This window comes from Lithobates pipiens, unplaced genomic scaffold (genome assembly GCF_037356315.1).
Source record: "Lithobates pipiens isolate NorthernLeopardFrog02 unplaced genomic scaffold, aLitPip1_a1.2 Scaffold_56, whole genome shotgun sequence".
Lineage (NCBI taxonomy): Eukaryota > Metazoa > Chordata > Amphibia > Anura > Ranidae > Lithobates > Lithobates pipiens.
The window spans coordinates 2,473,775-2,498,985 of record NW_027507878.1 but is presented as its reverse complement, the minus strand read 5'-3'; the positions used below and the strand labels follow the sequence as shown (position 1 = coordinate 2,498,985).

Below are 25,211 nucleotides of genomic sequence, written 5' to 3'. Positions count from 1 at the left end.
CCACTCATTCCGAGAAGCATAAAGTATTGAGCAGGCTACGCGGTGTTGTTTATAGTTCCACGTGAAATTTAAAAGATCTGTCTGGAGTTTTCTAAGCTGTACCGAAGTGATGGGCACCACGAGGGTCATAAAGCAATACAGTATTTTAGGTAGTATGGTAATTTTTGAGGCAATGCATCCAAACTTAGCCGATCGGACCGTGTTGTTGGATAATGCGACTGTGTGTGGGCTCCATCGGACTGTTTCCGTCGGAATATCCGACGGACAAAGTTTGGAGAGCTGGGCTATAAAACTTTCCGACAACATGATCCGATCGGACTTTGTCCGGTTGTGTGTAGAGAATTCCGATCGGACAAAGTGCCACGCATGCTCAGATCAAATTCCTAGACCAAAACTATTGGCTACTAGCCTGAACGTAGTCCAGTCGTAACGAAATAACGTCATCACGTTACGTACGATCGGATTTTCCGACAACTTTGCCTGACCGTGTGTATGCAACACAAGTTTCGGACAAAATCCGTCGGACAAAATCCGACAGATTTTGTTGTCGGAATGTCCGACCCGTGTGTACAAGGGCTTAGATTTTGGATAGTGTGTCCATTTAGACAGGAGAGACCGAATTTTCGCAAATAGGGGTCTAAAGTTTGCATCGTATAAAGATTCATATTGGGGAGTAAGATGCAGTCCAAAATAGTTAATGAAGTGGGTTTCCATGCGTAAGGAAAATTTTCAGAGAGGTGATGCACTTCCAAGGGAGGGATATTGATTGGCAGGGCTTCAGATTAGGTGGAGTTTACTTTATATCCCGATAAGGACCCAAATTCCTCCAAGAGCTTGTGGAGATTAGGAAGGGTCATGCATGGTCACGTTAAGGTCAGGAGTATGTCATCTGTAAATAATGACACTTTAAACTCATGTCCCCTAACCATGATTCCAGTAATGTTGGGATCATGTCTGATCTGGACCACCAGATGTTTGATGCACAGGGCAAAAAGCAATGGAGAGTGGACATCCTTGTCTAGTCCCATTGGAGATGGGAAAAGAAGGAGATGCTGCAAAAGGTGTTTTGCATATAGATGTCTAATTGCTCTGAGGAATGGCTCTCTGAAGCCCAGATATTCAAGGTTTGAAAACATAAATGGCCAACTGAGCCTATCGAAGGCTTTCTCAGCGTCTAAACAGAGCAGAATCACTTTGGTATTTTGTCTATTAATGATATCTGTTAAGTTGAGGACTTAGTGCTATCTCCCGCCTGACGTCCTGGGACAGAGCCCATCTGATCTTTATGGATCAGGGAGGGAAGGACTAAATTTAAATGGAGGGACCCCATTTAGGATATTCTTGAATAGAAAATAGAAATAGAAAAAAAAGGCAGGCGATACCTTAGGGAGGTGTTCAGGTAGGACGAATGACTGACCAGGGATTTGTGCTGGCATCTGGTAGAGCCAGGAAAGGAAAATTACAGTAAGTATTGGTAACAATTTTCTGTTTTCATAGCACTGCGTGATGCCACCACATGATGGACATTAACTAGTCCAGATCCAAAGAAAACACGCATAATACCAGATGCTGCTACAAAAATATAACAATGAGGAAGACAGAGCTGATGCACCCATTTTCCTGCCCTGACCCAAGGCTACTTCCAATTTGTAATGCAGGATAAAGGTGTGAGGAACACTTCAGCTTGCTGCTCCACATACATCTGCTAAGACTTTACACCATGCTGCCTAAGATGCTGAGACCTCCCTGGAAAAATGAGCCTTTATCTCCCATGAGGAGGGGGAAGGCCTTTCAAACAAGTCTCTGGTCTGGCCTCATCTTCAGTATGCCGTCCAGTTCTGGGCACCACTTCTCAGGTTGGGATGTGCAGGAGCTGGCGAGAGTCCAGAGAAAAACAAAGCTAATAAAGGGACTGAAGGGCCTCAGCTATGGGGAAAGACTACAATCATTTAACTTATTCTCTCTGGAGAGGAGATGCTTGAGGGGATATGATATCGATGTTCAAATACCGTACTGGTGACCCTAGCATATTCAGGGAAAGGGAATTTAAAAAGGAACAAGGCCAATCACTAAAATTAGAAGAGATATGGTTTAACTTTAAACTGTGTAGAGGGATCTTTACTGTCAGAGTGGTAAGGATGTGAAATTCTCTTCCAAAAACAGTGGTATCAGCAGGGAGCATCAATAATTAAAAAAAAAAAAATATTATATGGCACCACAACATACAGGGGTATACGATGTACTATGGACATAAACACACACTCACACACACACAGGTTGACCTGGATGGACTTGCATATTTTTCAACCTCACTATGTAACTATGTAACAATATGCTGATTAAACTGTCTTTACTATCCAGGAAGATAAGATTATATTAGGGGGAGAGGAAAGACCCATGCCGAGACTTCTAGGCAGTACAAAAAGAGTGCCTGATATTCAAAATGGCTCAGTCTGACTTAAGTAAGTTTGAAGGAAAGCATTGAGGTCTAACTTGCTCCAATCCAGGTCCTCTAAACTCAGCAATTTTGCAGGAAAGGCTGAAATAACTGACTCCCAGTTAAAGTTAAAGGCCTAAAACCTTAGAAAACCTTGGAGAGGAAGCTCAGAGAAGGTCTCAATATAATACTTTTGGGAATTTTTTTTTCAATATGGCCCTTTACAGGAAAATGCACTTATATCTGACACCCATCTTGCTGAAACTACTCACCATTGTCAAAGTGAGGTACCATATAGAACTTTCTGAATCCAGAAAGAAAGGGGATTTTAATAACCTATTCCGGGGCAATGGCAAATTGTACTTCAGAAAGAACTGAATGATAGGAAGGCAAATCTGTATGGCTGCCTTCAGAAACTGGACAGCCAGAGGTTCCCTAGACCAGGAGGTATCTGTTAGAGCTAACAATGATTATACGTGCACCCTAATAGTTTTATAGCTATGGTATGTTGAGCTCTTGCTTGAAGAAAGCTAAAAACATCCACCACAGAAAGACACTGAAAGAGTAAATAATTCTAGGAAGCAAAGGCCTCAAATGGCTGCCACACCCAATAGTATGTTGGCTTGCATCAACCTTCCTGGCTAAAAGAGAATGAATACCACAGATTGTGGAAGGATTAAATCTTGAAGCTTGTTCTTTTCAAGTTCCACACAGTAAAAACCAGAGGTCCAGGTGGGGTGAATCTGGCTGCCATGAAACAGCAGGATTTGGGCTTAAGGAAGTCTTGTTAGAGGACACATCATCAGGTAACATAGAACATAGAACCATGGCCTTTTCTGCTAAAATGGAGAAACAATTATTGCTGACACTTCCTCTTCCATGGTCTTCAACAAAGACCAGAGAATCAGGGCAGTTGGAGGAAAAAGCTATACCAATTTTAAATCTGGGAGAAGGCTTCCTGGCCCAGAGTCGGAGGAAAAAAAGCAGTGGTACTTGGCAATTGGCCAGGGTTGCCATGAGATCTACTACTGGAATCCCCCCAAATATCTTCCGCAGATATTTGGCATTAAGGTTGGGTGAAGAGTTTGGCCTTAGAATAAGTTCGGGCTGAACATTGGCTGTTCATCCTGCTCGGGGAACACCTGAATTTTCAGGACATTTGGCGGCTGTTTGCCCCGCCAAAAACACTGCAATGCACTGCGTGCTGCACAGTGCATTCTGTGCCCTGATTGAGCAAAGCTTTGCCTAATAAGGGTGCAGTAAAATCCGGTTGTTAAGGAGCAGGGCCAGGAAGCCGGCTGTGGCATCCTTAACAACCTATGAGTCATCAGCTGTCAATGGGCTTCCCCACTCACATCTAAAAAAAATTACATTTGCCGTTTAAAGAAGAAAGAAAAAAACTGCGTAGGGTCCCCCAGTCCATACCAGACCCTTATGCGAGCACACAGCCTGGCAAGTCAGGAAAGGAGGGGTGAGCAAGCGCCCCCTTTTTAAAGCATACCAAGCCACATGCCCTCAAAATAGGGGATGGGAGCTTTGGGGCAGGGTGGCTCTGCCCCCTACCCCAAAGCACCTTTTCCTTATGTTGATGGAGACAAGGGTCTCTTCCCCACAACCCTGGGCTGAAGTTGTGGGGGTCTGTAGGCAGGGGGCTTATCAGAATCTGGAAGTCCCCTTTAAGAAGGGGGTCCCTAGATCCTGCCCCCCGATGGTGACATCATTACCTATGTCTCTGCACTCGGCACTAGTGGTGAGGAGGAGAGCCTCTTGTCTCTCTTGGATTTGGTTTTATACGCTGTTTATCATGCAATATACAAGATGACACTTTTCTGAGTAGGTCCATTGTTTTTTGATAATAAATTCATACCATTTCATACAATTTTGCACAATTAATTTTTTGTTTCTTTGGCTTTGAGCTACCCCAGAGAGCAATCTCCACAGCCCAGGATTTTTTTTTTTAAATATCTGATACAGCAACACAGTTCAGTCTGGCTCTTCTGAGATCGGGATATCTCTAAAGCATGATTAGACCCAGTGGCGTCCCTTCCTAAAGTGACCGGGTATTGCACCCGGTGATGGAGGTGGTGTCACTGTGTCACTGAGAATTTTCAAAATTCTTATTTTGGATGAGCACTTTTATTAATGCTTCAACAAGTCACTTTTATCAATTTATGAAGACTTTATTTAATTATTAGTTCAAGCATTGAGTTTTTAGTTGATTTTTTTCCACTGATGGGACTCTGTTTAATATACAGTACATTTCTGAATACTTTGTATATCTGTTTTTCATGTACTTATATTTCAAATGTTGTGTGAGTTTGAACAAGCGTACTTATACCCAATTAATATAGTGGGCGTGGCCGTGCTAGGCATGTAGAAGAACGTGCAGTCGAGAGCTCCGCGGAACATCCTGAGGAATCCCTCTCATTGTACTGCCATCCTGTACCATACAGCTTTGGGACTGACATTGCTGGGTTCCACTGATCCTACTCCTCATCTGACTGGTAATATTTTTGTGCCCCATCATGGCTAAGCGAGGACAAGGCACTTGAGTCCCACTGGACGCTCCTGTGCCTCCAGCCCTGATCAGCTAAAGAGGCTGTCCAGCGCCTCTTCTCTACGTGGGGAAAAGACCACCCCCAGTGCCTAGCGGAAATAATCCAGAGGAGGATCTGGGGGACCTGGATGACACCCCTCTGATCCTGGCTGATCCGCTGCCCTGTCCACTGTGACTCTAGGCCTCAACCAGCAACAGGCCCCTGACTTGGCGGCATCCAGTCAGCATGCCAGCACTGATCCTGAGCCAACCCTTAGAGATATACTAGCTGCTGTCACTTTCTGTAACTCCTCAATTACAGATCTTATAGGGGAGGTGAAAGGTGTGAAGATGGAAATGTCTTTTGTAAGGCAGAATATACAGAGGCTGCTGTGGAGGGGCGTATTAGCACTCTCCAGGATGACTGGCAGCCATTACAGAGAGATGTTACATTTTGTTCATTCTGTGGCCTCTGCTAATGCAGCTAGGTTGGAGGACATGGAAAACCGCCTTCACAGAAACAATGTGCGTGCGGTGGGTATCCCTGAGAAAGCGTAAGGCAAGAACCTTGTGGCTTTTATGGAAACGTTTGGGCGAGAATGTTCAATACTTTATGCTGTACCCAGCAAAGCTAAAGGTCCTCACTAATGGATCCTCTCACTTCTTTGATAATCCTACATCCGCCATGCACTGCCTAGACAGGGAGGAACGAACTCTGGCACAGCGTCAGCCTGAAGGTTGACAAACAAAATCTAGATTTTTTCATCAGTGCATTATGTTTGATATGGGCTATGCGGTGGAGTAGGTTATAACTGGTTGTTTTTCCTTCCCATGGCCTGTTGTTGCTCTCCAGTAGGGATGGGCTTCATGTTCAGATCGGACATGAGTTTGACTCAAACATTGGCTATTCACCCATTCGCCAAATAGCAAACAATTTGGGATGTTCGTGCTTCCCTACCATTTCACAAAAAAGTGTCAAAAATGTTAAAAAAGACAATAGACATTTTTTTGACAATTCCTTTATTGATGTCTTCTTCTTTCCCCACTTCTTCTTCCATCCTCTTCTAGTTTTCCTTCGGTGTTCTTCTTCTTCCTCCATCTTCTATTTCCCCCTCTATTTCTTCTATCTTCCTCTGCTTCTTTCTCCGGTCTCATCCGGCATCTTCCTCCACTTCTTCCTCCGGTCTTCTCCTCTGGCATCTTCCTCCGGCTTCTTCTTCCCCGCTTCATTCTCCGGACGATCCGCCTCAATGGAAGTCTCCCGATGTGTTAAGCTTCTGTTCAGGTGACAGCTCTTATATAACAGAGGGCAGGGCCACCCATGACCCCCTCCCTCTGACACACAGAGACTTCCCTATGGCTTTCCCCATGGTTTTAGAGGGAGGCGGGGTCACTGGGTATACGTGTGTAAAGGCCTATTTACCAAAAATATATGTTAACCATTGCTCCACAAATTGAGTGGGGTCACGACCTTCCACCTTCTTGGGTAGCCTCACAATTCGCACATTATTGTGCCTTAGGTCATTCTCTTTAGCTAGGCATGCAGTTGACTGGGTCTCCCTGAGCAGAGGGGGAAGCTTGTCTTATATGTCACTAATTCTGCCCTCTGCAGCAGTTGTTCTCTCCCATATGTTTTGTAGATCCCGTCTTATCAGAATGACCTCTTCTTTTAAACCACCAAAGCGTTCTTGCAGATAGTTAACTGAGGCTGTGTACTCGTTAACAGCCCTCAGGATTGCTGCCAAGATTGGTCGTTCCACCTCCTCCATTACCAATCTCCTCAGCCTCCTCCTTCTCAGCAGTGCAATTGTCAGCCTGGGCTATCATGGCAGCAGCTCCCTGATCTTCCTCCCCCTCCTCCATTTCAGTATCAAGTGCCTCTAGAACTGTGTCAGTCTTGGCAAGGCCAGCCTGTTCAGACCTGTCTGTCATCTTGCATAATAGCGCATAATAGCGCATATCCTTGGGTGGGGTCCCCAGGCTCTATCCAGGCTTTAGGTATTTTACTCACCACCTCCTTGGTCTTCTCCCCACCATGCGCACGCTGTGGAAGGGCCCTTGTTTCCACAGGACATCTTGACTGCTACAAACCCATCTGGAAGCTGTTGCGGATGCCCTGGAGTGTTCTGGAGCCAAAATCGGAGATGTTACAGTACTGGAAACCGGATCAGTTCAGGGTAAATGTTGGGAGCTCTGTGAAGAAACAGTTGATATACAGTTGATATACAACGGTATCCTCTAGCGAGAAACCATTGCCCGTTTAGGCTCTGAGGAAAGGGGTTCTCCCCTGAAACATGTCAGCCATTGTGTTGGGGTATCGGTCGATTTACTTGACATCAGATCCGGGCTTGTTGATGTTCGGTGAGGTGGACCCTGCTGTATTGATTATGCCTTTTATCAATACTCTTTTGTGAGCAGCAATTTTGCTATATGTTTGGTTTTGAATAAAGCTCTGTCTATGGCAATACACTAGGTCAGTGCACCCTCCTTTTTTGTTTTGTTTTCAAGAAACAGTGGCTCACATGCCATCCTGGCCACACGCCCCCCCCCCCCCTCCCCATTTTTAAACATTCCTAAATGAAGGATAATGTTTTTAGGATGATGGCTTAAGCCTCATACACACTATCAGATTTTCTGCTGAGTTTTTCCATCAGATTTACCAAAACCATATAATATGAGGTCAAACCTCAGGAGTTTCAATGTGTATGCAATCAGGCCGGCCCTTCCACTACATGGTTTTGGTAAATCTGAAGTAAAAAGTCAGCAGAAAATCTGATAGTGTGTATGGGGCTTAACTCTGCTTTTTATTTCTCCTTTATGGTCACAGCCTCCAAACTGTGGTGACCCTGGACAAACCTAATGTTGTAGCTTTTCTTACTGACTAAGTTACCATAGACTGCGATCCTATGAAGTATTCATTTGGTGGCTCATAGAAGATGTAACTATCAAATGATAGAAGCTAAAAGAAAAGCAGTGTTCCTTTTATGATGTCCACTTACCAATAAAAAGTGACAACAAAAAAAAGTTTAAAGCAATTTCAGTGGATTTTCTTTCTTCTTCTTCATTTGTAACTGTAACAAATTATAATAAAATGGCCCCTCCAGTCACAAAGGTGTTCTAAATTAAATCTTAAGAGACCTTACTAGACCTTAATGAGACATTTAGCTTTGTGTTCTTACAGCACAGCAAACGGTCCTGCAGGACTTACAACATCTTATATAAGAATAAACCACAAGCTGGTACTTAAATGTCTTTAATGTGAAGGCAGACCGTACATGTTTTCATTTTAATAACGCCTCAGAAAGATCATTGTATTACTGTTCAATTAAAAATCGATTTAAAGCAATAATATGAGGAATCTTACGAAAGTTACATATTTCACTCTTGTGGGTCTATCAGACCATCCACTGACCATGAATGGACTTTTTGTGCTCTTCCTTCTGATTTATCTGATGACTCTGATCACAAACCTTCTTATTTTTTTCTTGGTCCTCACTGACTACAATCTGCACAACCCAATGTATTTTTTTCTTGCCAACTTGGCATTTCTGGACATTTCTTATTCATCAGTGACGGCACCAAGGATGCTGTTTGATTTGGTCACAAAAAGCCGATCAATATCCATTCCTGCCTGTATATCCCAAGTCTTCTTCTACCTCTCCTTTGCTTGGTCAGAACTCTTCTTGCTCTCGGCTATGTCCTACGACCGCTACATTGCCATCTGCCACCCCCTACATTACAAACAAATGATGTCTTGGAGAGTCTGTACTCGTATGGCCTCTCTGGTCTGGGCTGCAGGATATTCTGTCTCTTTGGTTAATACTTTATTTTTGCTCAGGTTGTCCTTCTGCAGAACATCTTCCATCCACAACTTCTTTTGTGATCTCCCACACTTATATCAAATTACGTGTACTGACACCTTCATAAACATGGTGGCCATATTCTTAGAAGGTGGTATTATTGGAATGGGAGCCTTTCTTCTTACGTTTCTTCCCTATGTCTATATTTTCAGTACCATCTTCAGAGTCCGTAGCAAGGCGGGAAAGAGGAAAGCCTTCTCCACCTGCTCATCACACCTCACCGTGGTCTTCATCTTTTATGGCTCCTTAATTTTTATTTACTTGATCCCCTCTTCCAGCAATATGGTCAATTTAAACAAACTGTTTACAGTCATATCTGCCCTCATTAGCCCATTGCTGAATCCTCTGATCTACAGCCTGAGGAACAAGGACCTTATGGAGGCACTTATGAGGTCTTATTATCACTTAAAGTTGATCCAGGCATCCTGATGAAAATATCATTGTAAACATTGACACTTTTTGTATTTCCGGGACATTTTCAGTTGTTTAAAAATCTTAGTAATGTCCTTTATAAAATGTAAACATGTCAGGGACTCATACTTGTACTTACAATTGCATGACCAGAGGTCATTGTAACCTACAGACCAAATGTAACCAGACCTTATGGAGGCACTTATGAGGTCTTATCATCACTTGAAATTAGCCTCTTGCTGACCGACCGCCATTCATTGACAGTGGCAGAAAGGCTCCCCTGTGTGAATCGCCATAGCTGTACAGCGGCCGCTTTAAGGGGGATAGGGGGCACGCACGCATGCCCACCGCATCATTGAGGAGCCGATGCGCATTCCCGGGCAGCCGTAATGTCTGCCGGGCACCCACGATCGCTCCTGACAGAGGTAAACACACAAATCCACATTCTAGCAGGGGTGAGGAGACAGATCGTGTGTTTTTAATATATAGGAACAACGATCAGTCTCTTCCCCCCCCCGCAGCCCCATCCCCCTACAGTTAGAACACGCTGAGAGAACGCATTTAACCCCTTGATCGCACCTAGTGTTAACCCCATCCCTAAAAAACAAAGAGAGAGGGACGGCGCCCTCTAAGGGCAGCGATAAATAAGCTTCGATTTATTAAAATTGTTTAAAAACACTCAAATTAAGACAGTGGTGTAAAGGTCCATCTGAAATACAAAGTTTCATCCGTATATATCCCTTGGGACACAAATCATGGGGGCTGTAATGCAGAGATCTCAGCATCTGTCTTTAGCCGGTGGTGGGTGGCTCAATCGATCCCATTGTTAAATTCCAGAGTGCGCCATATTACCCTCTCCTTTCGTTGTGCTTAAAGTGGAAGGCCACCCTGAAAAAAAAAATACATTAAAAATTAGAAAAAAATCAGAAAAAAAAAAAATGAAATTTTTTTTTTTTTTTACTTACCAGAAATGCCTGTTGCTAGGCACATCATCCTAATCTGCCTCTTCCTCCTCCGCGGAGATCTTCTGGTCTTCTCTCCTCCGTGTGGTGTCTTCTGGGTAATGGGTCGCGCTGTGTTCCGGGAACTGTGTGTCCCAGAACACAGCGCGCCCCATTCACAAAGCGCTGCGTGACTCGCGCATGCGCAGTAGGAAACGGGCAGTGAAGCCGCAAGGCTCCACTGCCTGTTTCCCTTAGCCAAAATGGCGGCGCCGGGACCCGAGACCGAGGGACGGGTCAGCCTTGGGCGGCCGACAACGCGGGCGCCCTGGACAGGTAAGTCTGCTTATTAAAAGTCAGCAGCTACAGTGTTTGCATCTGCTGACTTTTAATTTTTTTTTTTTAAACGGCCCTCCTCTTTAACCCAATCCCTGCCAATGACATTTATACAGTAATCAGTGGCTATTTTTAGCTCTGATCGCTGTATAAATGTCACCGGTCCCCAAAAAAGTGTCAAATGTGTCCAATCTGTCCGCCGCAATGTCACAGTCCCAATAAAAATTACAGATCACCGCCATTATTAGTAAAAAAATAAAAATGAAAAAAAAATGCCATAAACCTATCCCCTATTTTGTACACGCTATAACTTTTGCGCAAACGATGTCAATGTACGCTTATCAAAATTTTTAATACTAAAAATAAGTAGAAGCCTAAACTGGGGAAGACATTTTTTTATTTATTTATTTTTACATTTTGAGATATTTATTATAGCAAAAAGTAAAAAATAATTGTTTTTTTTTTTTCAAGATTGTCGGCCTTTTTTGTTTATAGCACAAAAAATAAAAATAAAATAAAACGCAGAGGTGATCAAATACCACCAAAAGAAAGCTCTATTTGTGAGAAGAAAAAAAAAAGACGTAAATTTTGTTTGGGTACAGCTTCACGCGACCGCGCAATTGTCAGCAAAAAAAAAAAACCCGGTCAGGAAAGGGGGCAAATTCTTTTCCGGGGCAAAAGTGGTTAATTCAGGCATCATGGTGAAAATAAATATGTGAATATTGACACTTCTGTATTTTCTAGAGGACTAAACATTTCAGTAATTTTTTTTTAATAAAATGTAAAAAAAAAAAAAAACATCAGTCATGCGTAGTTGTACTTAACCCTTTCATGACGAAGGGTCGGTGTAATCTGGGTACCCAGATCCACATTTAGCGGTTTCAGTATGCGTTGCTTAACCTCTTTTTTGTGGACAGAGAAGTCTTTAACCTGCTATAGAGTTTCATAGACCGTCAGCTCAGATTTTTTTTTTGTTAAAAGCTGACAAATGTACAATAATTTGAACAACTGGGATGTGAGTCCTGAGGAGATTTTATTCCAAAAAAAGGTTCGAAAAATTTCCTCAAGGGGGACAGTAATGTAAGGTCAAAATTAGGTGGTTGTAAATAAAATATCCACAGTTGCCACATTTTGTAAATTTTTCATATGAATTGTTTTAAATTCCTGATTTTCATTAGACATAATTGCCTTTGATTCTGTTTTAAAGGCGTCAAGACTTCTCAGGAACTTGGTAGCTGTAAATATAAAAGAAAAAAGTGCAGCGCTTAACCAATAAATATTACTGTGACCATTAAAAAAGTGCAAAGAAAAAAATGGCCAAAAAAAATATTTTTTGTGAAGACGAATACACAAAAAACTATTAAAGATGAAAAAAAAAAATATATAAATTCAAGTGTCCATATATAAATGAATACAAAAAGGTAGAGAAATATAAATTCAAGTGTCCATATATGAATTGATACAAAAAATATATAAAATGTCCAGTGTGTGTATAGTAATAATTGAAACTTGATTGTTCAATCAAATTGTATTTGACCACGTGGACCCGTCACCTCTAAACACCACTATTAGATGGAGGCTTACCAGATCTCCAGTGACCCCTGTTAGGGGAGGTCAAACTGCGCGAATTCGATCTCAGGTCTCATAGACGTCCAGACACCCAGATGCCGGAGATTATCCCGATCTTTCGGATGTCTCGCAACCTTCGGATTCGCACAACTGCTTTCGGCGGGCCTCCAAACGAAGTGTCACCAGTCCTCAAGCTGTAAATATACAGTATGTTTGACGAGCAACTGTTCTCTTTGGCAGAGGACAGGAATGGTATTGATGAATAAAGCCTCAAAGAGATCTCTAAGCCCCCGTAAACACGGTCGGAGAATCTGTCGGAATGTGTCCTATCGGACCGTGTTGTCGGATAATCCGACTGTGTGTGGTCTGCATTGGACTGATTCCGTCCGAATCTCCGTCGGACCAAATTTTCAAACTTGCTGGAAATATTTTCCGACAAACTGGTCCGATCGGACATACTCCAATCGTGTGTAGAGAATTCCGATGGGACAAAGTGCCACGCATGCTCAGATCAAATTCCTACATCAAAGCTATTGGCTACTAGCCTGAATGTAGTCCCATCGTAACAAAATGACGTCATCACGTTCTGAATGATCGGATTTTTCGACAACTTTGTCCGACCGTGTGTATGCAACAGTTTCGGACAAAATCCGACGGACAAAATCCGACGGATTTGGTTGTCGAAATCTCCGACCGTGTGTACAAGGGCTAAGAATGTTTTTGGAGAGGAATGTGAATGAGGTTGTAAATTCTAATCCTAAGTTTAGATACTTTATGGGGCAGCACAGTGGTGTAGTGGTTAGCACTTTCACCTAGCAGCAATAGGGTCGCTGGTTCAAATCCCGACCACGACACTATCTGCCTGGAGTTTGCATGTTCTCCCTGTGCCTGTGTGGGTTTTCTCCGGGTCCCCCGGCTTCCTCCCACACTCCAAAGACATGCTGGTAGGTTAATTAGACCTTGATCTAACAAAAAAAAAATTGGCCTTAATATGTGTGTATGTGTATATCAATGTTGTATGTGTTTGTAAGCATGTCAGGAACTTACGGGTAAAGGACCACACATAAAAGCCACAGATGGACTCTGGTGGCAAGAAAGCACCCTGAGGCGATTCAGTTTGCATAGGTAGTGCTATACAAGTCACTCATTCATTCAGTTCCCAGGTGAGGACCACCTCTGAATAAAGACTGGGGGAGGTTTTGGTAGTAGCCAGCCCAGAAGAGCCCAGTTTAAAGAGGAAGTAAACCCTGATCTGATGGGTTTACTTCCTCTTTCATTCCCTGCAAAGGTAAAGCATAATGGACTACTATGCATCGCATCGCATCGCATCGCATAGTAGTCCATTATGTGTCACTTACCTGACACAGGAGCAAGCGAAGTCACCGCTGTCCCCTGTAGTTCCGAGCGTCCATCTTCTTGGTGGGTCTCGCTGCTCCGGCGCTGCGATTTGCCGGAGCAGCGATGACGTCCCTCCCACGCATGCGCACGGGAGCCGATACTCGCGGCATATCGCCGCGATCTGCGGCTTGCTCAGTGCGCCTGTCTTCAGGTAAATATCTCCTAAACCATTGAAATTGAGGTAAATGATCTGATGCTCAAGACAATAAGGGGTCAAGAAGATTTTGTTTGTTTTTCTCTATGGACAGTTACATTGATTTTTCTGTGAGTGTTATTTTAGAATTATTTTATTAAATCACAGTTATGCCACTATTTTTAATTCAAACAGTCAAATAACGTTTTGGCAAATAAAATAAAAAGTACACAAGTGTGTGCTGGTATATAGTTTACATATATATATATATATATATATATATATATATATATATATACATACATACAGTATCTCACAAAACTGAGTACACCCCTCAAATTTTTGTAAATCTTTCCTTCTCTCTTTTCATGTGACAACACTGAAGAAATGACACTTGTCTACAATGTATAGTAGTGAGTGTACAGCTTGTATAACAGTGTAAATTTCCTGTCCCCTCAAAATAACTCAACACACAGCCATTAATGTCTAAACCGTCAGTACACCCCTAAGTGAAAATGTCCAAATTGGGCCCAAAGTGTCAATATTTTGTGTGGCCGCCATTGTTTTCCAGCACTGCCTTCACCCTCTTGGGCATGGAGGTCACCAGAGCTTCACAGGTTGTCACTGGAGTCCTCTTCCCCTCCCCCATGATGACATCACGGAGCTGGTGGGTGTTGGAGACCTTCCCCTCCTCCACCTTCCGTTTGAGGATGTCCCACAGATGATCAATAGGGTTTAGGTCTGGAGACATGCTTGGCCAGTCCATCACCTTTACCCTCAGCTTCTTTAGCAAGGCAGTGGTGGTCTTGGAGGTGTGTTTGGGGTGGTTATCATGTTGGAATACTGCCCTGCAGCCCAGTCTCTGAAGGGAGGGGATCATGCTCTGCTTCAGTATGTCACAGTACATGTTGGCATTCATGGTCCCCTCAATGATCTGTAGCCCCCCCTGTGCCGGCAGCACTCATGCAGCCCCAGACCATTACACTCCCACCACCATGCCTGACTGTAGACAAGACACACTTGTCTTTGTCCTCCTCACCTGGTTGCCCCCACACACGCTTGTCACCATCTGACACCAAATACCTTTATCTTGGTCTCATCAGACCACAGGACATGGTTCCAGTAATCCATCTCCTTAGTCTGCTTGTCTTCAGCAATCTGTTTGTGGTCTTTCTTGTTAATCATCTTTAGAAGAGGCTTCCTTCTGGGACGACAGCCATGCAGACCAATTTGATGCAGTGTGCGGCGTATGGTCTGAGCACTGACAGGCTGACCCCCCCACCCCTACAACCTCTGCAGCAATGCTGGCAGCACTCATACATCTATTTCACAAAGACAACCTCTGGATATGACGCTGAGCACGTGACCTCAACTTCTTTGTTCGCCCAAGGCGAGGCCTGTTCTGAGTGAAACCTGTCCTGTTAAACTGCTGTATGGTCTTGGCCACCGTGCTGCAGCTCAGTTTCAGGGTCCTATTGATCATCTGTGGGGCATCCTCAAATGGAAGGTGGAGGAGCGCAAGGTCTCCAACATCCGCCAGCTCCATGATGTCATCATGGGGGAATGGAAGATGACTCCAGTTGTGACCTGTGAAGCTCTGGTGACCTCCATGCCCAAGAGGGTTAAGGCAGTGCTGGAAAATAATGGCGGCCACACAAAATATTGACACTTGTACATGATCTGTAAACTGCACCCTCAACCCTATATAGGACATCCCTGACTAGAAGAAAAAAAGGCAGGCGATGCCAGGAAAGGAAAATTACAGTATTGGTAACAATATTCTGTTTTCGTAGCTCTGCGTGATGCCACCACATGATGGGAATTAACTACTCCAGATCCAAAGAAAACACACATAATACCAGATACTGCTACAAAAATATAACAACTACTGAGGAAGACAGAACTGATGCACACATGTTCCTGCCCTGGACCCAAGGCTACTTCCAATTTGTAATGCAGGATAAAGAGGTGAGGAGCACTTCACCTTGCTGCTCCACATACATCTGCTAAGACTTTACACCATGCTGCCTAAGATGCTGAGACCGCCCTGGAAAAATGAGCCTTTATCTCCTGAGGAGGGTTATTTGAGGACAGGGTTGAGAAGCGCTGATTTAGAGGCTTTTACCAAGATAAAACAAAAGCGCTCCTGCACATAAGTGGACCACCAGACCGGCTATGAAACAACACATGCTGGCCTTGCTGCCCTAGAGGGTGGAGAAGCCTAAAAGTCAAAGAGAGAAAAGAGGGCGCACCAGCCTTGCACATTATCCTTTGGATATGTAGTTATTAGAAACATAAAAAGAAAACTACTCACAAACAATTGTATAATATCTTGCAGTAAGGGAAGTCTTTTACTGAGACTCTTCCAGAGGTCACAGAGGAGCTCACACAACTCACTACCGGCTGACGCGTTTCAAAGGGACCATCCCTTCTTCTTCAGAGCTCAGCAGTTCCTGAGGAATAAGGGATGGTCCCTTTGAAACGCGTCAGTTGGTAGTGAATTGCATGAGCTCCTCTGTGACCTCTAGAAGAGTCCTGTTTGTCTGTTACTAGATGCTGCTATTTGAGGACTACTCTTATTGCAAGATATTATACAATTGTGAGTAGTTTTCTTTTTATGTTTCTAATAAATACATATCCAAAGGATAATGTGCAAGGCTGGTGCACCCTCTTTTCTCTCTTTGACTTTTAGGCTTCTCTACCCTTGAGGGCAGCAAGCCAAGCGTGTGTTGTTTCATAGCCGGTCTGGTGCGCCCTCTTTTTTTCTTTTCGCACCGATTTAGAGCACTGAGCTAAAATCTAGCTCAAGACATATCTATTCTAACTGTGGGCATTTAAAGGAAAACAAGTGAGTGTTAGAACCCCTGCATGTCTTTTTTTAGGTTGGGCTTTGTGTCCCTTTTCTTAAAATTGGCTTCTCTTCCTGTCACATAAAACCTACCAATGTCTTTCCTTGGGCACACACAGGTCAGTCCAACTAGTGTCCCCATTAGGAAAATTGCACTCTTTGTTGTGTGCACCCCACATTATTAGGTATTTCGGGGTTTATTAAAGTCAAATTCGCTCTGCAATACAAGTGTACTCGCTGTAAATCTGAGGGGAAGCACTGGTGATTTTATCATCCAATTATGTAGAAGCAGAGATGCTGTTTTTTTATTTTCCTTTCATGTTCCCCTCGGATCTCCAGCAACTGCACTTTCAAGTGCACTTGTAGTGCAAAGTGGATTTGACTTTAGTAAATAAACCCCAAAGTCCAAGATACCTAAATAATTTGGGGGGGGGGGGTACACAGCAAAATGCTAGCGTGCAATTTACCCAATGGGCAAACTATTTAGATTGACCTGTGTGTCCCCCAAGGAAAGACATTGCTGGGGTTTTACCCTCACTTCCTGTTTGATATGTGACAGGAAGTGAATAAATTTGAAGGAAAAAATGGCAACATTTGGGAGTTGTCTTCACCTTATCAGGGGTGCCGACTTCCCCAAAAACTGACAAGACTTCTAATCCTTCTGCACTCTATCCCCAAGCAAAAATAAGAAAGGATTTCATTTAGTTAAACTTTGCAAAGACACCTTCCTAAGTTCAACGGTGATGCGTGTCAATGGCCAATTTAGACCTTTAGTTACCTTTCACTATAAACATTTGTTATGCCCCGTACACACGACCGGACTTTTCAACATCAAAAGTCTGACGGAATGATTCCGCCAGACTATTCCATCGTGTGTGGGCTGCAACGGACTTTTGATTCACAAAAGTCTGACAGACTTTAGAAATGGAACATGCTTCAAATTTTTCCGCCAGAACTCTGCCGGACCCAGAAATCCGCTCGTGTGTGTGCTGGTCTGACGGACTAAAACCGACGCTAGGGCAGCTATTGGCTACTGGCTATGAACTTCCTTATTCTAGACTAGTCATACGTCATCACGTTCGAATCCGTCGGACTTTGGTGTGATTGTGTGTGGCCAAGTCCGTTCATTCGGAAAGTCCGTCAGAACTCTGTCAGAACTCCGTCAGAACTCCGTCGAAAGTCTGCCGGACTTAAGTCCTGTCGTGTGTACGCGGCATTAGTCGAGTCCTGGAAATCTGCATCTGCTTTACTATTAACTGACATCAAAATCTGGATTCCTGCATCTAGATGCACGACCGCTGTGTGCATGTGAGATGTGTGTGTGTGTGGAGGTATGTACCTGTGGGGAGGTATGTATCTGTGGGGAGGTATGTACCTGTGGGGAGGTATGTACCTGTGGCGCATATCTGGTTCCTGGAAGTGGCGGACAGCACACAGGAATGACATCATGCCCCTACAGGAAGTTGCTTGTACTGCTGCTAATGTCTTCCCACCACCATGCCCCGCTCACTGTTCTCTGAGGAACAGGTGATCCTTATTTGCAAATTAAGATCATTTTTGATTTATTTTTACATGGGGTGGTGTTTGTGTGGGTCATGTGTGTATGTCTAAATGATTTGGCCTCAAAACACACAACTACTTCCGGTGTACAGATTCACTTCCTGGCCAATGTATATTGCTTCCAATTCTGGAGGCATAATAGAGGTCTAGCACAGGGGTCTTCAAACTACAGCCCTCCAGTTGTTAAGGAACTACAATTCCCATCATGCCTATTGCCCAGTCATGTCAGTGACTGTCCGTTCTGCAATGCCTCATGGGATGTGTAGTTCCGCAAAACAGCTGGAGAGCCGCAGTTTGAAGATTCCTGATCACTCTGGCATGTCTTGAAAAAAGGTTTTTTTTTCACGAGCCTTGTATGATGCCCAAGAAATATCGTTAGGAAAACACAAGTGGGTCATGGCACATCTACATTCCAAATTTGGCACTTAAGATGGTCATGCACTATGTAAACTGAATGGCCAATCTCTGGACAACTCGATATTTAGGCAAAATAGGTAATAGGAAGAGGCACTTGAGCAATTAATTCAAAATATAGGAAATCAAACAGGCCCTGTCACTAAATCTAATTTATTTAAGATCTAACTGATTGCAGTGCATGGTGACCTTTAAAGATCAAGATCAGAAAATATAAATTTATTGGGTTTAGAAACACTTCTCTGTTCTTTGTAATGTATTGAAAGATTTGGGTAAATATATAATATAAAATAATAATAATAATAATAATCATCATCATAATAATCATCATCATAATAATAATACTATATTGGAAGTGATAGGATAGGAATGAGATTAGCATCAAAAGGGTTAATTCACTGAGTACATCTACTAATTGCAAGACAAGACACATCCAATAAAATGAAATTAACCAATTGGATTGGGCGTGCGCTATTATCAATGAGAAAACCGCTGTTACCCTAACACCAGTTGCAGTTTATATTTGCGGGTACCGTATTTATCGGCGTATAACACGCACCCCAAGTTTAGGAGGGAATTTTGTGGAAAAAACTTTTAGGAGGGAAATTTAAGAAAAAATAACTTAAATGCCCATCAATGCAGTCTTGTCAGTGTCATTTGCAGCCTGTCCTAATTGCAGCCTCATCATGCAGCCTGTCCTCATTGCAGCCTCATCATGCAGCCTGTCCTCATTGCAGCCTCATCATGCAGCCTGTCCTCATCGCAGCCTCATCATGCAGCCTGTCCTCATTGCAGCCTCATCATGCAGCCTGTCCTCATTGCAGCCTCATCATGCAGCCTGTCCATCATTGCAGCCTCGTCATGCAGCCTGTCCTCATTGCAGCCTGGTCAAGCAGCCTGTCCTCATTGCAGCCTCGTCATGCAGCCTGTCCTCATTGCAGCCTCGTCATGCAGCCTGTCCATCATTGCAGCCTCGTCATGCAGCCTGTCCTCATTGCAGCCTGGTCAGGCAGCCTGTCCTCATTGCAGCCTGGTCAAGCAGCCTGTCCTCATTGCAGCCTCGTCATGCAGCCTGTCCTCATTGCAGCCTCGTCATGCAGCCTGTCCATCATTGCAGCCTCGTCATGCAGCCTGTCCATCATTGCAGCCTCGTCATGCAGCCTGTCCATCATTGCAGCCTGTCCTCATTGCAGCCTTAGTGCATTGTCCGCTTATTTTTTTTTAAATGGTGCCGCTGAGATGTCCTGTGTATCTCGGCGGCGCCCGGAAGTTCTTGGCGGCTTTCGGCCGCTCTCGGACCTTCTCGGCGGCTTTCAGCCGCTCTCGGACCTCGGTGGCTTTCGGCCGCTCTCGGAAGGTCTGAGAGTGGCCAAAAGCCGATGAGAAGGGCTGAGGCGGCCGAAAACCGGCAAGAATGGCCAAAGGCGGCCAAAAGCCACGAGAAGGGCTCTGGGCGGCTGAAAGCCGCCCAGAGCCCAAAAAATCATGCGGAAATTGCGGAGTATCGGCGTATAACACGCACCTGCCGTTTTCCCCTGATTTTAAGGGGAAAAAAGTGTGTGTTATACACCGATAAATATGGTATTTATTATCATAGTTACATAGTAGATTATATTCTTATATATATATATATATATATATATATATATATATATATATTTTTTTTTTTTTTTCAAAATCTTTTATTATTATTAGTATTTATTATTATTATTTTTCACCAATAAACTTTTTGCGCATATAGGAGCCCCTCTATTTTTGTCTGCCCAGGTATGGAGAAGTATTGCCACGGGCTCCCAGGCCTCACCTGCCCCACTGAGCCGGCGTTCTCCATTTGCGGTCTTTTTTGGTGAGTTGAGGGGCATGCCATGGAAATTTTGCACTCTATTTGCTACATAGTTATCTGGTTTTATCTATTTTTACCTTTTGTATTTAAGTTACTATATGTAAAAAATGCAGGTACACGTTTGGGTATATATATATGACTATGTTTATATATTTAACCCTTTCATGATTAAGCCTATTTTTGACATTTGGTGTTTACAAGTTAAAATCCATATTTTTTACTAGAAAATTACTTGGAACCCCCAAACATTATACATATATATATATATATATATATATATATATATATATATATATTTTTTTTTTTTTTTAGCAGAGAATCTAGAGAATAAAACGGCAATTGTTGAAATATTTTATGTCACACATAAATTTTATGTCACACGGTATTTGAGCAGCGGTGTTTTAAACACAACTTTTTGGGAAAAGGGACACATTGATGAATTTTAAAAAAAGGAAACTTATCCCAATTTTTTTGCATAATGTGAAAGATGATGTTACGCCGAGTAAATAGATACCAAACATGTCACGCTTTATAATTGCACGCACTCGTGGAATGGCGACAAACTACGATACCTAAAAATCTCAATAGGCGACGCTTTAAAAAGCAAATCCGGTTACCAGGTTAGAGTTACAGAGGAGTTCTGGTGCTAGAATTATTGCTCTCGCTCTGACGATCGTGGCGATACCTCACATGATTTAAACACCATTTACATATGCGGGCGCGACTTCTATATGCGTTTTCTTTGCTGCACGAGCTCGCGGGGACGGCGGGCGCTTTAAACACATTTTTTTCTTATTTATTTTATTTATTTTAAAATTAATAAATTGTTTGTTTGTTTTTTTTAAATGTGATCACTTTTATTGCTGTCACAAGGAATGTAAACATCCCTTGTGACAGTAATAGGTGGTGACAGGTACTCTTTATGGAGGGATCGGGGGGGGTCTAAAAGACCCCCGATCACTCCTTTACACTTCAATGTATTCAGATCGCCATTTTCGGAGATTCTGAAAACTGTATATATTTTTAAATCCGGCACCATTGGCAGCCGAGTAAACGGGAAGTGACGTCATGACGTCGCTTACATGTTTACAGTTAAGAGACTGGAATGAAGCCGCTTACGGCTTCATTCCAATCCCTACCTAGCCGCTGGAATTGCCAGATTGTTTATCGGTGCTCCCGATTGAACGGGAGCCCCGGTAAGAGCAGCGGGAGGCGGCGGGAGGGGGGGGCGTCCCCTCCCGCTCCTCCGGCATAACAGCCGAGCGGCTTTTAGCCGCATCGGTTCTTATTGCTGGAAAGCCGATCACCGGCTCTAAGAATCAGTACTGGGATGATGCCTGCAGGTGCGGTATAACCCCCGGAAGCTGAGTATGCTCATCTGCGTACGCTCGGTGGGAAGGGGTTAATATCTTTTAACGTGGTATAGGAATCCTATCAATATTTGTTGTAATGTTTATATTTTCTGATATAAGTGTATGTAAAGACAAATAGATTAACATATCTATGTTGATTGCATCGTTATGTATTTGCATTAATTATATGATATATGGTACATTCATCAACACTCTATTTGTAGAATTCACACAATGTTTACATCTTTGCTATCCTCAAGGCCTTGATGAAGCGGAATCACCCGCGAAACGTGTAGGCCATTTTCTGTATAACCTGCTGGGAACTAGCACGTCCCTGAACTCAAATTGAATCATTAAGACTGTAATGTATCGTAATGTATTGTAATGTAAATTTTGCTTTTTAGAAAATAAAAATGTGTTTATTTTTGTATAATTATATTGTCTTATTATTTTATTATTTTTTTGAAAAATATTTACATATATCTTTTGGGATGGTGCCTCTGCAGGAGTATTGGTGTTCCACCCCCCACCCCTACACACATACATAGTAGGTGAGGTTGAAAAAAAGACACAAGTCCATCAAGTCCAATCTATGTGTGTGATTATATGTCAGTATTACATTGTATATCCTGTATGTTGCAGTCGTTCGGGTGCTTATCTAATAGTTTATTGAAACTATCGATGCCCCTCTGCTGAGACCACCGCTTGTGGAAGGGAATTCCACATCCTTGCCGCTCTTACAGTAAAGAACCCTCTACGTAGTTAAACCTCTTTTCTTCTCATTTTAATGAGTGGCCACATGTTAAACTTCCTAAAATGTTTTATCCTTATTGTGGGGGTCACCAGTCTGGTATTTATATAATGTGGGGTCACCAGTCCGGTATTTATATATTGTGGCGTCACCAGTCCGGTATTTATATAATGTGGGGTCACCAGTCCGGTATTTATATATTGTGGAGTCACCAGTCCAGTATTTATTTATTGTGGGGTCACCAGTCTGGTATTTATATATTGTGGGGTCACCAGTCCGGTATTTATATATTGTGGGGTCACCAGTCCAGTATTTATTTATTGTGGGGTCACCAGTCTGGTATTTATATATTGTGGGGTCACCAGTCCGGTATTTATATATTGTGGGGTCGCCAGTCCGGTATTTATATATTGTGGGGTCACCAGTCCAGTATTTATTTATTGTGGGGTCACCAGTCTGGTATTTATATATTGTGGGGTCACCAGTCCGGTATTTATATATTGTGGGGTCGCCAGTCCGGTATTTATATATTGTGGAGTCACCAGTCTGGTATTTCAGAGAGAATAAGTTCAGAGCTCACAACCTTTCCTCATAACTAATATCCTCCAGACCCTTTATCAGCTTTGTGGCCCTTAGTCGCTCCATTTCCAGTACATCCTTCCTGAGGACTGGTGTCCAGAACTGGACAGTATACTCCAGGTGCGGCCGGACCAGAGTCTTGTAGAGGGGAGAATTATCGTTATTTGCTCTTCAATGTGCACCAGTTCAGTTAATGACTTTTCCAGTGCACCAATTATTGTATCAACTGGTCCAGTGCCTTCTTCTTAGTAAATTACCCCCATGGACTTTTGGGCCAAGGTTTGTGGACTTTTATACATGTACATTTTCAGTGCTGCCTATACCCATTTTTCTAATGTTATAAGTAAAACAGGCTATAAAACGATAAAAACATTTTCTGTTGGTTTTAAATTCTAATTTTAAACACTGCTCCCAATTATAGGAAAGGGGATCCCAAGGTGTTATAAATTAGATCTTTAGAGACCTTTAATGAGGCTTTGTGTTCTTACAACGCAGAAGACCGTCCTGAGGGAATGCCAACATTTTATATAAGAATAAATCATTAGCTGCGGGAAATACCACAAGCAAACCTGAGTGTACTGTGTAGGTACACTGTACAGGTTTTCCTATCACTCCTCAGAGATCTAAGAGAAAGGAAAAATAATAATATGAGAAATGTGACAGAGATTACGTCTCTTACTCTTGTGGGTCTATCAGACCATCCACTGACCATGAATGGACTTTTTGCTCTCTTTCTTCCGATCTATCTGATGACTGTTATCACAAACCTTCTTATTTTTTTCTTGGTCCTCACTGACTACAATCTGCACAACCCAATGTATTTTTTTCTTGCCAACTTGGCATTTCTGGACATGTCCTATTCATCAGTGACGGCACCAAGGATGCTCTTTGATTTGGTCATAAAGAGCCGATCAATATCCGTTCCTGCCTGTATAGCCCAAGTATTTTTTTACCTCTCCTTTGCTCATTCAGAGCTTTTCTTGCTCTCGGCTATGTCCTACGACCGCTATCTTGCCATCTGCCACCCTCTACATTACAAACTAATTATGTCTTGGCGAGTCTGTACTTGTATGGCCTCTCTGGTCTGGGTTGGAGGATGTTCTCTTTCTTTGGTTCATACTTTATTTTTGCTCAGGTTGTCCTTCTGTGGACCAACTTCTGTCCACAACTTCCTTTGTGACCTTCCACACCTATTGCAAATTACATGTACTGACACCTTCATAAACATGGTGGTCATATTCATAGCAAGTATTGGTGTTGGATTCACAGTCGCTCTTATGACATTTCTTCCCTATGTCTATATTTTCAGTACCATCCTTAGAATCCGTAGCAAGACCGGAAAGAGAAAAGCATTCTCCACCTGCACGTCACACCTCACCGTGGTCTCCATATTTTATGGCTCCTTAATTTTTATTTATTTGGTTCCATCTTCCAGCGATATGTTCAGTTTAAACAAAATGTTTACAGTCATATCTGCCCTCATTAACCCATTGCTGAATCCTCTGATCTACAGCCTGAGGAACAAGGACCTTATGGAGGCACTTATGAAGTCATATTATCACCTAAAATTAATCCGGGCATCATTCTGAAAATAAATAACATTTTTGAACCTCTGTGCCATGTTTAACTGATGGTCAGTTTTGTCCTTTATAAAATGTAAACTTGTCAGGTGCTCATACATGTACTAGACATGTGCAAAAGGAAAATAAATTGTTTAGTTTTGTTTCGTTTTAATTCGTTAATTCATTAATTTCGTTTAGTTATATTCGTTAACTTCCTTAAATTCATTTTCGGATTTCGTTTAGTTTTCTACCGAATTCGAAAAATCGGCCACATTCGAAAATATTTCAACCAAATTCGAAAATATTTCTACCGGATTCGAAATGATTTTAACATGATTCGATATTATTTCAACCACTTTCGAAATGATTTCAACATGATTCGATATTATTTCAACCACTTTCGAAATGATTTCAACATGATCCGATATTATTTCAACCGCATTCAAAATGATTTCAACATGATTCGATATTATTTAAAACGCATTCGAAATGATTTCAACATGATTCGAAAATTATTTCAACCGCATTCGAAAATATTTTGTGACCCGACTTTAGGGCCATGTATCTCGGGGTCACTTGGTGCTAGAAACTCCAAATTTGGATATGTTGTAGTGCTAGTTTTGTTTCGTTTTAATTTGTTAATTCATTAATTTCGTTTAGTTATATTTGTTAACTTCCTTA

General features: G+C 42.7%; 2 protein-coding genes across 2 annotated transcripts; both read left to right on the top strand.

The window, feature by feature from the left end:
• The first annotated feature begins 8,237 nt into the window (after nt 1-8,237).
• LOC143958099 (olfactory receptor 5V1-like) lies at nt 8,238-10,139 on the top strand. The gene has a single exon (XM_077467550.1). The coding sequence runs from the start codon at nt 8,324-8,326 to the stop codon at nt 9,260-9,262; it is 939 nt and encodes a 312-aa protein (XP_077323676.1). The 5' UTR covers nt 8,238-8,323; the 3' UTR covers nt 9,263-10,139.
• Nucleotides 10,140-23,541: 13,402 nt separating this feature from the next.
• On the top strand, nt 23,542-24,577 carry LOC143958098 (olfactory receptor 5A2-like). Its single transcript, XM_077467549.1, has one exon. It carries the CDS (start codon nt 23,616-23,618, stop codon nt 24,555-24,557), a length of 942 nt encoding a protein of 313 aa, XP_077323675.1. The 5' UTR covers nt 23,542-23,615; the 3' UTR covers nt 24,558-24,577.
• The last annotated feature ends 634 nt before the right edge of the window (nt 24,578-25,211 follow it).